The 18,149-nt window shown below is 43.1% G+C and overlaps 1 protein-coding gene across 4 annotated transcripts in view; it reads right to left on the bottom strand.

Annotated features, from left to right (window-relative positions):
• LOC137521967 (dendrite extension defective protein 1-like) overlaps positions 1 to 18,149 on the bottom strand; it is a 201,484-nt gene that overhangs the window by 60,346 nt on the left and 122,989 nt on the right. For all 4 annotated transcript variants that reach the window (XM_068241939.1, XM_068241940.1, XM_068241943.1 and 1 more), the window contains exons 8-10: positions 17,553 to 17,609; positions 7,974 to 8,098; positions 2,047 to 2,316 (exon numbers count right to left, since the gene is read on the bottom strand). In XM_068241939.1, coding sequence (XP_068098040.1) covers positions 2,047 to 2,316; positions 7,974 to 8,098; positions 17,553 to 17,609 — 452 coding nt within the window. The remainder of the gene's footprint in view (positions 1 to 2,046; positions 2,317 to 7,973; positions 8,099 to 17,552; positions 17,610 to 18,149) is intronic.

Here is an 18,149-nt window from a genome sequence, read left to right as displayed (position 1 = left end):
CGATGCGCTCCAAGGGCTTTCTGGTACAAAGTACAGTACATAAGACCAGGAAGAAGCAAATGTGCGCAGAAACAAAACTGAAAGCAGTAGGAGCGGCGGAATAAAGAGTCAGCAGAATGCCACATCTGCGATGTCCCTCCACATTGGTGAAGAGCGTGCAGGCAGTAACTTACTCCACAGTGACGAGATCCAAATCAGTAATCCTCTGCTGAAAAGCTGCTGGGGGATCCAATGTGCGCGCTTGCGTGGGGGGCACTTCTCATCTCTCCACTGGTGCGTCCTTGGGGAGCAAGACTGACAGATGTTGCTTTCTGCTGGGCTAAGTGTAGCTCCGCCCCCACACAGAGCAGCAGACTGATTTACATACCTAGACTCAAGCAGCCTGGGGTGTGCAGGGAAATTAAGGGGTGCTTTGCTATGTTTATTTTTCCCCTAAGGCAACGCTATATAAGATTGTAGTGGTAATTGTGTAGCTGTGCAGGATTCATTAGAGTGTAAGCTCTTCTGACCCTGGAGACAGCATAAATTGTTTGATTGCTTTATGTTGGTGTAAGCTGGGGTGTGGGGATTAGTGCAGCTGGAAGGCAGCAGGCTTTACTTTAGCTGGGCAGCTTGGGGGTAGAAGCTTCACAATACACCCCTGCACCAGAGCCTGGACAAGGCCCTCCAGCACCGGAGGCTGAGACACCAAAGTGCGCCCCTCCATCCCTCCCACACTGATTGCTGTTAGACTAAGAGGCCCCCAACCCGCCAAAAACCTTAATCTCTAGGCATCTGGCTTGCAGTCACTGCCATGTATCCCCTTTTCTTAATTTTCTCTGCTTCAAACACAATGTGGGAATGATAGCTGAGTGAGTTGTGTGCCCCCTCCTACACGGCGCCCTGAGGCTGGAGCCTCTTCCGTCTCTGCCTCCGCTCGGCTCTGTGTGTGTGCCCCTCCTACACTGTGCCCTGAGGCTGGAGCCTGTCTCCTTTCTGTCTCAGCCTGGCCCTGCACCATGGATGCACTAGGTTTGGAATATTTTTCCCCAATTTTTCAATCTAAATCTAGGTGCGTTTTATGGTCAGGTGCGTCTTGTGATGCAAAAAATATTTGTGTAGCGCTGATACATATTTATGGCAATTTTGCAATTTTCTTGCAAAAACTAAATTTCATTTAAAGGATTAGCTGAGGGACCTGGATATTTTTCTCCTCCATCCCCCAGCAGATACAAAAAAAACGAAAAAAAAAAATTTCATTGTTGAACATAAATTAACAACAGTGATTAATGAACTTTTTTTTTTGTTTTAGAGAAACTACTCCCTTTTCCTTAATAACTTAGTTAATGGCCTAACTAGAGGCGATGTGCCTGGATATATTTGTTTTTTTACTTGTATATACTCAGATACAAGGCAACCTCATGTATAAGTCGACTTCAATATTGAACCCTCTTAAGCTGGATTTTTTATTGACTTAAGTATAAGTCTACCCAGCAAACTTAATGGCTGCACTTGGGGCTCAGGAGGGGTTAATGACTGCACTGCATACAGTATTGCAGCCATTAACCCCTCCTGTCCCTTAAGTGCAGCAAATACCTCCTCCAGGCCCCAAAGTGCTGCAATTATTCACTCCCCTTCCTGAAGCCCAGTATTTCCCCCCTGCCCCTTTTGTGGCCAGGACTTGCAGATCTGTGTTTTCTTAGCATTTCCTTTCCACAAAGTATCACTTACCACTGGGTACATTGATGCAAATAGGAATGTCACTATTAGTACACACATTACTCTGTGTGCTCAGTGCTGCCCGTGACTCATGTATAAGTCGACCCCTATACCTTGATGAAGTGAATCAGACCTAAATTTCTAGACTTATACTCGAGTATATACATTAAACAATAATAAAAAAAAGTAATGAAGAAACACATTTCTAAACCAATACTTTTTCTGGAGAGATTTTATCACCTATTATTTACAGTAGGTGCCCTTGTATGTTTGTTCTTTTTACATAGTTTTGCCTTCATAGTGGAAAAAAAAACCGAAAAAAAAAAAAACCAGTAGTCTTAAAAATACCTTGTGTGCCGCATTGTAGGTGAGTCCGTCCCATGTGGCAATGAGCACCCATTCTGCGGTGAAGCTCAAGTCATGGAAATACGTTCTGACGTCACGAGTTGCCCGGGACAGAATATCAGAATCCGTAGTTTGCCGGTAATACACATAACCACCTTTTGATGAATCCACCGATGTCCAAAATGGAGCCAAGAACAGATCACCATAAATAGGGAGATCCATTGGGTCATAAAGGATCTTCCCATTGGTTGTCAGGAAACCATTATTGTGCACCTGTTGAGGAAGCAGTTTGCAATTCTTAACGGCAACCTGAACTGAGTAAAATTATTTAAAATGAACACATGACGTACCTGCCAATAAATATTACATACTTACTTCACCTTCAGGTGCTCCCAGAACACACCATTTTCTCCTAACAACGATTCCTTCCAATTCTGACAAGTTTTTGTCAGAACTGAAACATATCAGTTGCTGTCAGTTATAAATGAAAGGACAAATGATGAGCAAGGTAATGTCCATGCTTCCCTATGGCTCATGTGGACGATATGACAGTTTAACAGTGTGCTGACCAAGTAGCTGTTATGCGGTAATGGCCATTTTCAAAATGGAGGACAGAGACAGGGGTGTAAATTGAAATCACTGCGCCCCCCTGCAAAACCTTGGATGCCCCCCCCCCTTCCAACGACTGCCCGCCCCCCTACATACACATCTCTTCTGTGTTGCCAGAATATCAACAACAACCTTGACACCCCCCCCCCCCACCCATGAAACAAGCCTAAGCCTTAAAGAACAACTAATATAAGAAGAATACGGAGGCTACCATATTTATTTCCTTTTTAAACAATACCAGTTTCCTGGCAGGCCTTTTGGTCTATTTGGCTGCTGTAATGTCTGAATCACACCAGGAACAAGCATGCAGCTAATCTTGTCAGATCTGACAACAATGTCAGACACACCTGATCTGCTGCATGCTTGTTCAGGGGATATATCTAAAAGTATTAGAGGCAGAGGATCAGTAAGATAGCCAGGCAACTGGTATTGCTTAAAAGAAATAAATATGGCAGCCTCCATATCCATATCGCTTCAGTTGTCCTTTAAGGCAATTTGGGACCTAAAAAACAAGTACTTTTCTAAGAAGAGGAACCTCTGGATCCTTCGGAAGCTTTCTGTGTCCAGACCACGGCCACTGACCGAGGCTCATGAATTTCACACTGCGCTCCTCATATAGCAGGAGTGCAGCCATACTGACCCTGTGCAAGTACAGCCATGCCTGAGCATTAAGATGAATGACTTCGGCTTTATACACAGGAACGGTCGAACTCACACAGGCACAGTATGGCAGCACTCGTGCATGAAGAGGAGCATAGCCCAGTAACATATCCAACAAGCTCCTGTCCTTACCAGGGGGTTCTTCCAGCCCCCCGCAGCCTATCCGATCCCTTGCTGTAGTTCTGATCCCCTTCAGAGTACCACTGTCCCCTCTGAATGATCCCTGACTAGACTCTGGTTGTGGCTACTGCACATGCGTGGGCCTGTACGCAGGCCTCCTTGATAACACTCTCGCAGATGAGATCGTTCTGCGCTTGCACATTTCCCAAAGACTGCGCATGTGCAGAACGCTCCAGGCCACAGGAATGAGAGCAAGGCGACGCACAGTTGTTAGATTTTTCGGGGTGGACAGCAGCACCCTGGAGGATTTTTATACTACAAAAAAAAAAAGAGGCATTTCCGGGCTCCAACCCTCTAACCCCTGCCCCTCAATACCTCAGGTTTCCTTTAAAGGACACTTTAGCACTGTTGAAAATATAAAAACGAGGGGAGGAGTTATGTGGGAAGCTCTCCTCATGCCCACCACTTCTCCCATTCTTTTTCGTCCCTTCCATTATCTTCTAAAGGCCCCCTGAAGCTACTTCAGGATCAGCCGGGTCGGTGTGCACTGCGCAGGAGCTGCCCAGCGAATAAAATCCCTGATCACACGCCCGCAGCCAGGAGCACTCTGCGCATTTGCACTACATAGTTTTGAAGTTGTGTGCATGCACAGAATGCATCTGGACACACAACCAAAGATGCATTCTGCTGGGCAGCGCCTGCGCTCTCCTCGCCGACTCGGCCAACCCGGAAATAGCTTCGGGAGGACTTTAGAGGATAACGAAGGAGAACAGGGGAGCAGTGGGCATGAGGACAGCGCAGTACACATGGCTTTTTAAACAGTTTTTACATTTTAAACAGCACTAAAGTATCCTTTAACCTGTGCTGTCTAATACCTCATCCTGACAACCAGGCAACTACCTTTCCCAGCTCTGTTAGCCAAGTCCCCTGCCTCAGTCACAACTTTTCCCACACCTATTCTCGCCCTCCCGTCCCCCAGTCCCCAACTACAATTAGCACACATGAAAGCACAGTGACAGGCACAGACAGAGTACATAAATAAACAAACAAAGAAAACAACATGCTTACACAGGAGCCCGTCCATTGCAGGACTGCAAGCAGCCCTTTCTCCATCTCCCTCCAGTTTTGGCAGCTGAGCTCAGGCAGGCTGTCACAGCGTGGTGCCTGCATCTTCTATCTTTTCCCGTGACCACTGCGTGCTGGGGGGGGGGGGCAATAAAGGTGCCTGCTAAGACTAGCGTGAGTAGAGGCTGCAGCCCCAACTAAGCAAGCTGCTCTGCCTCTGCCTGTCAGTCACTGTGGACGCACAGTGACTGACAGGCAGAGGCAAAGCAGCTTGCTTAGTTGGGGCTGCAGCCTCTACTCACGCTAGTCTTAGCAGTCACCTTTACTGCCCTGCACCCCCCCCCCCCCCCCCTTAGCACGCAGTGGTCGCGGAGGTCCCGGGAAAAGATAGAAGGACATGCGTCATGAGTCAAGAGACTTACTGGGATTGCCGCTTGTAGATCCATATACCTGAGCAGTCCCCCGGGCCCTACTGCCGTGGCAGAGCCTGCAGGGGCAGTAGTTACGCTGCTGGACAGAGAACTCCATTGATCACAGTGGACAAACCGTCGTACATGGGAGAGGAGAAAAAAAGGCTACAGGGGAGGTAAGTATGACGAGTGTATGTTTATTTTGACTTTTAATTTTCAGTTCAAGTTTCCTTTAATATTTTCAGGGAGGGACAATATTCAAGACTTTACCCAAATCAAAAATAATCAGCTTATTTTTTCAGGGACCAGCAGCCACCAGATGTGCGTTTAAATGCTCAAAACAGGAGAGAATCAGAAGGGCAACATTGGCCAACAGTTTGGATTTTACAATAGAAGGTGCTTTGCGGCGCTCTTTGTTGAATAAGTAAAGAAACATTGCCAGTAGATTCTGGATTATGAACATCTGTATGCAAAAATGCTTGCAGCTTCAAAATAAACCGAATTTCACCATGGGAGGATTTGAGTGTTCCATTTTCTAACTGCATGCATTTGCACACAGAATTTGCATAGTTCTTCATCAACTCTGAATTATTTGCATCCCATTGATCATTCCCTAAAATTCACTCTCTACTAGATCCTCTTTTCAGATTCATTAATCAAGGTCAGGTTTGCTTTATCTCGAGAATTGACTGCTGATCTCATAAGAATCTCATTAAGCGAGATTGGGGTCAATTTGCCATGAGACTGAACCTAAAATTTTTGCTCTATCATCCCTAAGGGCTCGTTTCCACTTTTGTGGTGCGGAATCGCCTGGATTCCACCGCTGATGAAATCGCATGCGAATTCGCATAGGTGAGGGTATATGCGATTTTAACCATGTCACTGCCTGTGTGAATTTACATTGGTACCTATGCAAATTCGTGGCAAAAAACGCATGGGGAAACTGCATGCGATTTCCTTAAATACATTGCATGCGATTCGCATGCATTCCACTTGCAGGCAAATTCTGCGGCTCTTTTGTGCGTTTTTTCACTGCTGAAAAAAACGCACCTCAACAACGCTACAGTGGAAACTGGCCCATCCACTTGCATTACATGTGCGAATCCGCATGCGTTGGACGCATGCGGATTCACGATAGTGGAAACGAGCCCTAACAAGAAAATACAGCTTTTGCAAAGTTAGGGCTGGTGCACCCCAAGAGCGCTTCTGAGTGCTTTTCAGATCGCCAGTTCTTTAAAAATTGCTTGGCTAATGAAACCTTAGGGCCCTCTTCCACTAGCAATCACAATCGCAAATCACAAATGCCAGCTATTGTGATTTTTCATTAATTTTGTTATGCGATTGCAATTTTTCATTTGTATTGCATTATCACGCTTAAAATTGCTCCAGAAAGCGATTGTGGTTTGAAAATCACATCACTATAGTGGAAATACTTCTCATGATTTCTATGATAAAGTAGCATTCCTAGCTGTTTAAAAATCACTAGCGATTTGCGTTTTTATGATTCAGCTGTGTAGTGGAAAAAGGCCCTATGAGGGTGTTCCCACAGCATTGTGATTTTACTAAAATCAAAACGTGTTGCATATGGCATTTTATGGAGTGATTCAGCTTGAAGGAATGAGCAAAAATGCTTATTTATTCAAAAATCGTTCTGAAAATCGCTTCACAAAATCGCTAAGTGCTAACGACTGCAATAGCGATTTTGGTGTGCACTAGCCCTCAGAGACTTTTTTACTACAGAGGCAAGTAGCTTTGTTGGCAATAAAATTATGCAAATTTTGCATAATTATACCATGCAAAATCATAAAGCGCAATTGAAAATGTTTGCTAAATTAATTTTGCATATAATTACTCTAGATTGCGTAATATTGCACTTAAAAAAAAATTGTTAATGTTCATGTATGGTTTTTTTTTTTGTTTGTTTTTTTTTGTTCTGCTCATTGACTTTAATGCATTTGATGAAATTGTTGTGCAAAAATATGTTTTCTCGTGCCCATTGACTTCAATGCATTTTCGTAAAATAATGCATTTCGTAATTTTCACATTTTTACACATCTGTATGAAAATAAGTTCAAAGATTACATGCTAAATCGTAATTACTATCAAGATTGTAACTGCAAAAATAATGCAACATTTTACAAAAGCGAAATTATCCACTACGATCAACACCAGTCACACCACCAGGTAGACCATCAACAAAAACAAAAAAAACATTTGCAATATTTAATATATTCTTAATCAGGAAAATCATTAGTACTGAATGCAATCATAAAATAAAACACATTTAAAACACAATGGGCTTGATTCACTTAGACAATTTGCATGCCTTATCAAAGTTACCACGCCTTATCAAAGTTAACACGCCTTATCAGAGTAGCATAGTCAGCGCTACAAACCCACGGGGGCTCGAGGCAGGACGAGTGAAGCTCTCGTCATTGCCAATAAACAGGCATAAGTTCGCTATGCTACTCTGATAAGGCGTGCTAACTTTGATAAGGTATGCTAACTTTGATAAGGCATGCTATTTGTCTTTGTGAATCAAGCCCTATATGCATTACGTATATAACAGTTATCTACTAGTTCAACATTGTTTATACAAAATACAGGGGTGTAGCAATAGGGGGTGCAGAGGTAGCGACCGCATCGGGGCCCTCCCTCAACTACAGTATTAGCTCTCTATTGGTCTTGTGCTCATAATAATCACTTCTATAGATACTTTGAATAGTGGTAATCATTAACAACGTGTTCCCCATCCCCTTCTTGCACCTCTGACACTGTAGTTGCCATTGGCAGGGATTGCTATGTATAGAGTGCTTGGGGGTAATCATTAACAACGTGTTCCCCATCCCCTTCTTGCACCTCTGACACTGTAGTTGCCATTGGCAGGTTTTCGTGCGCCGTATAAATTATTATGTATAGAGTGCTTGGGGGGCCCCATGTAAAACTTGCATCGGGGCCCAGAGCTCCTTAGCTACGCCACTGACAAAATATGTTATTAAAACACGAAAAAGTGCAGCTTTCAAGACATCTGATAAAACATGCAATATCTAGAAAACATATACTTACATAAAGAGAGGAATAGACATTGCCAAAGAGAGGAATGTTTTTTGATGGCTGTATTGGTGGTGATCTGTCGAAAGAGAATTTTGAACTCACAGCATCTACAGGAAGCCCGTATGGATAAAAAAGAGCTTTATGGGAAAAATAGACAGCTGGTTACTGTGTGCCCCAATCATTTGTTTTATGAAAGATTAGAGAGTATTATCATGATAAACATGCATACAGCATGGGCACCCAATAACTGGACAGTGGACAACCTGTCGGTGTCATTTATACAAAAGGTGTCTCAGCTGAGAATTTTGCTGGTTCTTGATTGCATGGATATTATGAGAGTCCTGACCTAACCAAAACTTACACATCTACACACATCTCAGAAATTGGATGGGCACGTGTGAGTGAGACGCAGAGGGTTATCTTACACTGTGCAACTTCGGAAGACAGCCACACATCAATCTCCTTGGGTCATGTTTTTAAGTTTGTGGAGAGTGCTATTCAGTCTGACAAAGCAGTATCGGACAGTGGGGCAACTATGGCTTACTCTCTTGCTGTTGATTTGGTTGATGACATGGTGTCTACCTTCCAAGCAGCAGAGAGTAACACCAATGATGGTAAATCTGAGGTCAATAAAGAAAGGAGGCGGGTTTTTGGGAACCACCGTAGACTTAGGTTGAAATTATTGAGACGTCGGTGGACTGTGGTCACTCTGGAATCTTACATCAACAAAGATGTGGTCCTTTGGGGAATCAGAGAAAAGGTGAAACCATCTGGCCATTTATTAGATCCCCGGTTTCTACCTATTTGGAAGCAGGGATGTCTACAAAGAGAGCTTAGAACAATGCAGTTGATGAGGGAGGAGGAGGAAATTCAAATACAGGAAATTGAATTAGAAATACAGGATATCCTTAAATCTATGAAGAATTTCGCCCCCCCCCCCCCCCCCCCGAGTTTGAGAAGTTTAATCTACAACTCAAAAAGGAGGTAGAGAGTACTCAGAGGAAAATTAAAAACACTAAACAACAGATATTTCTCACAGATGTGGAGGAATGGAATGGAGGAAGTTTTTTTGAACATCTTCCAGGTCAGCCTAAGACCCGATCGAGATTACAAAGCATCAAGTCAGAATCTGAGGCTGAATCTAACATCTCTGGGAAATATGTGACTTTTTTTAGATCCAAGCGAAGAGGAGGTAAGCAAAAGAGAGGAAAGAGGGGGGGGGGGGGGGAAAGGGGGGTAAAAGTGTTAGATCCTCAGATACACAAAACAAAGAAGAAGGGGAGGAAAGCAAAACCAGGCAATCCTCCCAAACCCATTCTGAAAATACATTACAATACAATACAATAACATTTGTAAAGCGCTTTTCTCCCATAGGACTCAAAGCGCATAGTTGTGTCTCAGATCAATACAGGGTTGCAGGCTGGGTTGTGTTACAGAGGAGATAGTCAGATGTTCATGAATGCCAGACTAAAGAGGTAGGTTTTCAGTTTAGACTTAAATGCTTCCAGGGATGGAGCTGTCCTGATTGGGTGTGGCAGGGAGTTCCAAAGTTTAGGGGCAGCATGACAAAAGGCTCTGTCTCCAAGGGTTTAGAGGTGAACTCTGGGGGTGACCAAGGTGTTACGTCCTTTTGATATAGGTAGAAAAAAAAAACAACGTTTTGTAAGAAATAATACCTTTTAATGGCTAACTAATAGAGTTAAATGATGCAAGCTTTCTGGGATCTAGTCCCCTTCTTTAGGCATATTTCCAGATGTAAGCTGAAGTAAAACACTGATGCAGATAAATGGTAAACACGAAGATGACAGTTGTGTTGGTTACTGTTTATCCGTTAGGTGTCAGGTGATCAGCAGGCTGAAGCCAGTGAGTTAGTGCAACCATACATGAAATCCAGCAGGTTTCTGAAGATCATGAAGCCAAATCAATCATGTTACATAAGGTGTCATGAATCCTGTTCCACAATTTAAACCTTCTGTTAATGTCTTAAACATTTTCATAAATTTGTACTCAGAATTTTTTGTACATTTTACATTGTACAAAATTTGTACATACGTCCTTTTGATCTAAGATTGTGGGGGGGGTGATGCAGTTGCAAAAGAACAGGCCCACCGGGGGGGGGGGGGGGTCAAGGGTCAAAGAGTAAAGGGAACTAACCATCCGGTGTAGATCTAGGTGAGTATGAATCCAATAATATTATTAATCTGTCTGATTTTAGGCTAGGTCAAGATCATGTTTCAGAATTGAATAAAGGCCTTTTGTCTTGTTGCGGTTGGGGATCACTTTGAGGTCTATAAAGATCTTAGGCTGTTTTTGCGCAAGGTTCTCCTGAAAACTATGCGGTCAAATAAAGGGGCTACTGATCAATCGGGGGAACCCTGTAATGAGACCCAAAGTAAAATCCTAACTGACAGACAAGCTTTAAGGGATTTAGAACTTTTGCTTGATGAAAACCAATTGGATAGTGGTGATACTGATAAGCAACAAATCACATATACAAAGGTTAAAAAGAATCAACATACTTCCCCTCCCTTTCAATCAATCCTTATATAAGAACATTTTGTGGAGCAGTTGAGCAGGATTTGAAAACTGTCAACTGGCGTCCACAAATTAGAAACAACCTCTCTGATGACGAACAACTAGTGCTAGACCAGCTTAAACATACGGAAGGAGTGGTGTTGCGCCCAAGTGACAAGGGTGGTAATTTAGTTCTCTGGGGTGAGCAGCTTTATTGTGAAGAGGCTAAAAGACAACTGGAGGATTCGGATGTTTATTTGAAATTCAGAGAAAATCCTTTTCTGGATATTGTGAGGTTGTTAAATCGAAAACTCGACCCGGCTTTTGCACAAGGTGTGATAAGTGTGAACGAGTGGAGGTATATGAAGGTAGCCAATTATCGAATACCAATTCTCTCTTTGATTCCAAAAATACACAAGAGCTCAGACCGTCCACCGGGAAGACCGATGGTGTCGGCAGTTTGAGGTCCATTCGAAGGGGTTTGCACCTTTGAAGTGATAACCATGTGTGTTTGGTCACCAGGTATGGAACACACTGGGGTCAATTGAGGGGCATTTTGTCCAGTCATTGGCATTTGCTGATGCTGCTGGACCCCGCTATTGCAAAAGTAGTAGGAGACTTCCTGTAACGATTGTGGAACTTTCTCCGTGATCAGCGCACAACGCGTGCGCTGATACGGCGGAAATCCTCCACAAGCGTATAATTGCAGGAACCCAGCAAAAGGTGCTACACACCCGTAGAGGGAAATTCCTGTCGGCAGATGGCGTTGGGGGGTGCAGAGGAACCAATCCTCTGTACCTCCACAAATGCCAGACAGGAATTGTACGAAACACAGAACTCAATCGCAAGAGAAGCGATTGCGAATGAGAACGAGCAAAGGGACAGCTTGTATGTGTGTGCCCAACCTAGTCGCCAACCCGCGACGGTGCACACACCACAGCAGATATGAAGCAGGAACGCGATCGCGAGAGGTGCGATCGCCAGACGTGACACAAGGCTACAGCAAGGCAGAGCACGAGAGTAGCAAAGGCACAGCAAATCATACAACGAGAAGGTAAAGAAAACAACAAACGCTAACTGAACGCAAACACCGCACTCATTCGCAACAGTGCACGCGTTCGTGCGCGGTCCCCGCGTGATAAGCACAACAGGGACAAGCACGCCTAACTAACCACCGACAGACAAACATAAAACAGAGGATGCGAGCGCCTACTCAACGGCCACCCCACCGAGCCCCCAGAAAGCGTTCGCAGCAGACAAGACAGACACACGAAAACAGGAACAAGCGAGAGACAGGATCCACAGCACTAGCGAAAAGAGGCCAGTGCGATCCAGGGAGACAGAACAGAAGGATCCACAGCACTAGCGCAGGATGCTGGTGCGATCCAGGTACAGAGTAGCAGAACAGAAGGATCCACAGCACTAGCGCAAGATGTGTGCCACCTGGTGGACCGAACAGACTTGTTTTGTGACTCTGACCGCAGACATGAATTTTCGATAAAATCTTACATTAACTGCAATTCACAATATGTGTTGTATATGATTACCTGTCCATGTGGTCTGAACTACGTGGGGGAGACTACACATCCTCTTAAGGCACGTATACAGGAACATGTAAGCAATACTAGAAATGCAACTTTGGGTACACCCTAGGAGAACATTTTCAAGAATCCCATGGCCGTGATCCTGATAAATTAAGATTGAAAGGGTTTTATAAGATGAATATCCCATCAAGGGGGGGATTTGGAGAAGTCCTTGTGTCAAATGGAGCTGAGATGGATATTTAGGCTCCATACATTGACACCACGTGGCCTAAATACTGAAATGTCATTGGTTCCCTTTTAACCCCCATAATATACTTTGAGGGGAATATGGTTCAAAAAGATAAGAAATGAGTTGGTGATGTACCCTTATGTGAATATAATAGCTTGATGTAGATCCAGTCATGTTTCATAAGAATACTAAATGGGATATATTGTATTCCTGCTTTCTGTGGCTTATAAATATTTTTGTAGCCCGAATGTAAAACAATGGGTCACAAATGACGTGGTATATGGTGGACGCCGCACAGCATAATAACAAGGACCTGTGGGCGTGGCTACGTTCCCTTTGTGCCCCACCGTACGGGGATAGTCATTGGTGGGGAAATGTATATCCACTAAGTCATGCTCTCTGGTGATTTGGTAGGACCTGTGGGTCTTGCCCCTTTTTCCTACTAGGATGTGATAGTTGGATTAATGGATAGGTACAGCTCTCTATTCGCATGTGCCTGCAATAAGGGTGACCCTGGGTGACTAAAGCACACGGGTCAGTGTCAAGTCCTGCATTATGGTGGATATATTGGTGATGTGGTGGACGTCCCACAATGTACGAATGGAGTTTTGGGTGTGGCCATATCCCCGTTGTTCCTTACCATGTTCTGACAGTCAATGATGTGAATATGATGGCTGCAGATTCTGGCTCCAATATATAGTAATCATGTCTGTGAATGTTAGCCCCACTGTCTGAATACTGTGTCTAAGTTGGAATGAATGGGTATACATAGTTATGAATCCATGAGCGCCAGTACAATCTATGATGTTTAGTTATGATAAGACACTGGGATTTTCTATATGTGCGACGGAGCATGGAACCCCGCTATGCAGTATTACCCTATTGGAAACATTAACCTCCCTGGCGGTTAATTTTTTTTGCCAAATGGGCAAAAATCCTTTTTTTTTTTTTAATTTTTGTTTCATGTAAAGCTACCAGAGTGGTAGCTACATGAAACACCACTAGAGGGCGCATGTGTCCCTCTAGTGCGATCGTTGCCGGCACTAATAGCAAACAGGGGAGCGCGTATATAACGCGTTCCCCTGTTTGGCATCTCCTGTCGATCGGGATGACGTCATGGACGTCAGCCGACGTCCTGACGTCAGGCGCACCCAATCCAGCCCATAGCGCTGCCCGGAACTCTTTGGTCCGGGCAGCGCAGGGCTCTGGCGGGGGGGCCCTCTTACGCCGCTGCATGCGGGCGATCGCCGCAGAGCGGCGGCGATCAAGCCGTGCGTGCGGCTAGCAAAGTGCTGGCTGCGCGCACAGCACTTTGAATGGGGCGAATCGCCCCAGTAGAGCCGGAGAAATTCTCCTGCGCAGCATAGCCCGAGCTCAGCTCGGGCTTACCGCCAGGGAGGTTAAGAGTCAAGTGTCATTAGTTGCTGGGTAGAATTGTAATGCGCAGTGATTGAAAGGGCCCTTTGGTACCGCCCCTGAAGCAGTCTTGATTGCGCTCTGTACGCATTGCCTCACTTACGTTTGATAAAGCTTGGTGATACAAGCGAAACATGTCATGTCACACGGCCTCTTGAACCAGCTGACGGCGCAGGGCTGCTCAAATCCGGATTCGGGAGACTTCCGGATAGTTATATCCGGATATCTCCCAGTTACCTGTGTGCGGTGGGAGGAAGGAATTTTTTCCCTTTTGGGGCTAATTGGACCATGCCTTGAAAGGGTTTTTCGCCTTCCTCTGGATCAACAGGGATATGTGAGGGAGTAGGCTGGTGTTGTACTTTGTACTGGTTGAACTCGATGAGCGTATGTCTTTTTTCAACCCAAATAACTATGTAACTATGTAACATACTTTCACTTAGCACTGACCCTTTAAACGTAGCGTAACCTTTTTTTCACAACAATATAACAAATTGTTGACAAAAACCAGCACATATTTTCAGGAACCACTTATATCCTCCAAGCATCTCCAACTTAAGGTGCTCATTAATAATACAATTTCAACCACTTAAAGGGAACCTGAAGCGAGTAAAATTATTTAAAATAAACACATGATGTAGCTGCAAATGAATATTACATACTAACCTCACTGTCAGTTCCTCTCAGAAGCTCACCATTTTCTTCTTACAGTGATCCCTTCCAGTTCTGACAAGATTTTGTCAGAACTGAAATATACCAGTTGCTGTCGGTTATATATCAGCAGCTGTTAGTTATAACTGAATGTGCAAGGCAATGTCCATGTTTCCCTATGGCTCAAGTGGGTGATATTACAGTTTACAGGGAACCTTAACTGTAAACAAAAAATGAGTTTTACTTACCTGGGGCATCTACCAGCCCACTGCAGCTATCCTGTGCCCTCGCAGTCACTCACGGATCCTCTGGTCCCCCGCTGCCAGCTAGTTTCGTTTCAGCCGCCATGCGTACGTTTTTCCGCATTCCTGCTGGTGCAGGAAGCTATTGCAGACATCAACAAGTACATTTTACGCGTTACGGTGTAATGCCGTAACGCGTAAAAATGTACTTGTTCATGTCTGCAATAAGTAAAACTCATTTTTCGTTTACAGTTAAGGTTCCCTTTAACAGTGTACTGACCACGAAGCTGTTATGGGGTAATGGCCATTTTCAAAATGGAGGAAGGGGAATTCCATTGATCACGGTTGACAGATGGGGCGCAGGAGAGGAGAAAGAGATTGAGAAGACTACACAGGAGGTAAGTATGACCTGTGTATGGTTATTTTGACTTTTTAGTTTCAATTCAGGTTCTCTTTAAGCCCGAAGGGTTGTTTTTTTTTTGCATCTGGGCAACTTTCACCTCCCATTCATTTTCCAATAACTTTATCACTACTCATCACAATGAACTGGTCTATATCTTGTTTTTTCCACCACCAATTAAGCTTTCTTTGGGTGATACATTTTGCTGAGAATTATTTTATTCTAAATCCATTTTAACAGGAATATTAAGAAAGAAATTGAAAAAAAAAATCATTCTTTCTCAGCTTTTGGCCATTATAGTTTGAAATGAATACATGCTAACATAATTAAAACCCATGTATTTTATTTGCCCATTTGTCCCGCTTATTACACCATTTAAATTCTGTCCCTATCACAATGTATGGCACCAATATTTTATTTGGAAATAAAGGTGCATTTTTTCAATTTGCGTCCATCACTATTTACAAGCCCATAATTAAAAAAAATATATATTAATATACTTCTGTGACTTACATATTTAAAAGGTTCAGACCCTTAGGTTACTAATTTTTTTTTTAATTGTAATTTTTTTTATTTTTTTTATTACAATTTGTATGTGGGTAATTTTTGGTGTGGGAGGTAAACACACAGCTAATTTTAAATGTAAAAAAAATATATTTATTTATTAAAAAATGGATGTGTGTGTTTTACTATTTGGCCTCAAGATGGCCACATTGAAAAAGTCCTGGAAGCGTGATCGTACGCTTCCAGGAAGAAGAATGAAGACGGGGAACATTTTGTAACTCAGAAAAACCGCAGTGTCTGATGAGACGCTGTCGGCTTTTCTGCGGGGGGCTTCAATCAATGAAATAGATCTACAATCCCTTTCATTGATCGCTGGGCTAACGGCCGGCGGCGGGAGCGTGCGGCCCGCGGGAGTGCGCGCAGCCCAACTGGACAAGAATATTCGTCCAGTTGGGCTTTAGTGGTTAAGAGTACAAGCCACTTCTATGTAATATGAGGGACTACTTGTAATATCCTTAGTTGTTTGTTAACCATTTACCGCCATCCTAACGTATTAAAACGTCATGCTTACCGCTATTAACAGCAACATGACGTTTTAATACGTCGCGCATTCCCGCCGCTGCTACCGCCGTGTGTCCGCCGCTACCGCCGCCATTACCGTCGGGATCCCGTGCTGGGCGATTGGGGAAGAGGACTGAACAGTCCTCTACCCAATCGCAGTGCCTGGAGTGAATGGACGTGACCGCGAACAGCGGCTACGTCCATTCACATAAACAGGAAATGTAACAGTTTAATAAAGTGTGTAAAAAAAAAAAAAAAAAAGTGAACACGTCCTATGAGTGTTCACCAGCGCCATCTTGTGGCCAAAAAGTATATTACACCTACAAAACACACATTTTCAAGTATATACACATCATTAATAAAATTACACTTCCAACCCTCCCCCCCAAAAAAAACACTTGTAAAAAAAAAAAATCAGCTTAAAAAAAAAAATAAATAGTTGCCTTAGGGACTCAGCTTTTTTTATTCTATATTTTATGGGGGAAAATTAATTTAAATTTATTACATAGGGGCTTGTAATTATGGCCAGAACAAACAGAAAAATAACCACTTATATTTCAAAATAATATACTGTCGCCAAACATTGTGGTAGGGACATAATCTAAACGGTTTAATTATCGGGACCACTGGGCAAATAAAACGTGTTTGTTTTATCCACAGGAGAATGTTTAATTTTAAAACTATAAAGGCTGAACACTGAGAAATAATGATTTTTTTTCTTTTTTTTTCTGTTTTTCTCATTAAAATGCATTTAGAATAAAAAAATTCTTAGCAAAATGTACTATCCACAGAAAGCCTAATTGGTGGCGAAAAAAACGAGGTATAGATCATTTTCTTGTGATAAGTAGTAATAAAGTTATTAGGGAATAAAAGGGAGGAGCGCTGACAACTGAAAATTGCTCTGGTCCGTTAGGATAAAAACCCTTGGGGGTGAACTGGTTAAACAGAGGTGCTAGAATAGAATAAAATTAATTAAAACCAGTTTAAAAAGGGAGGCAGTGGTTGACTTACCTCCCCGATTGGACTAAAACAGTCAATATTCAGTTGAAAAATTAGTTGATTTAAAAACTCCAAACAATGCAACACATTTCATGGGCATTCACCCGCTTCATCAGACAATAAATAGTAGTAACTGTTTTGAAGTTCATAGCTAGCAAAAGCGCATCCACTCAGTGTACATTTACCCAGTTTCCTTTATTACTACACAGATTTGCTAATATAGTGCAATCAAGATTGTATCTCTGATGGGCACCTTGAAGCGAGCCATATTAAACTAGGGATGATCAATAAAATGCAAATTGTTCCAAAATTATGCAAATTTTTATGCAAATGTAAGCAGTTTGTAAACGGACCAATCAATTCAAACCCAGGTTTAAATTGATTGGGCTATTTTCAAGCTGCATATATTTGCATAAAAATGTGTATACATTTGCATCAACTCGGAACAATTTGCATATCTCTGATCATAACTATATTAAACTGCATCCAGAAGGACTAAAATAAAATCTGACAAATAAGTAACAAATGAATTACCATTACTGAATACTGGATTTCCATTCCTTCTGTTGGTTGGATCATTATTGGGTTCACCTTTTAATGAAGAAAAAAAAACATGAAAAAGTATAGCAAGCCCCAGCAAAGGATGTTTAATAGTGATGGTAAAGTCTAGGATAACCCATGGAGAAGCATGTGATCAGTGTGGTCAGGGGATAGATGTGTAAGTCTCTAATTTGATAGTCATGATCATGTGCTTAGGCAGGATGTGATCGCAGCAAATCAGAGCTTTGAAAATCTACCAGCTGATCAAACAAATCACACGCTTCTCCATGAGTTCTCCTAGACGACAATCTGCTATACTCACTATTCCCGAGGTCCACCGCCAGCCTTTCAGAAAGTCATCCCCAGAGACAACCAGGAAGGGCGCGGATGCTGTCCTCCAGCATTACACTCTCTAAGGAGCATGCGCCTTCCCAAAACAATTATAGCCCTGGCAGGGCTACAGCACTGGAATGAAGGCCAGAGTATTTAAAGAGAAACCATGACCAAGAATTGAACTTCATCCCAATCAGTAGCTGATACCCCGTTTCCTATGAGAAATCTTTCTTTTCTCAAACGGATCATCAGGGGGCT

The sequence above is a fragment of the Hyperolius riggenbachi genome, chromosome 6 (genome assembly GCF_040937935.1).
Source record: "Hyperolius riggenbachi isolate aHypRig1 chromosome 6, aHypRig1.pri, whole genome shotgun sequence".
Lineage (NCBI taxonomy): Eukaryota > Metazoa > Chordata > Amphibia > Anura > Hyperoliidae > Hyperolius > Hyperolius riggenbachi.
The sequence above is the reverse complement of the archived record's forward strand: the minus strand, read 5'-3'. Positions and strand labels throughout refer to the sequence as shown.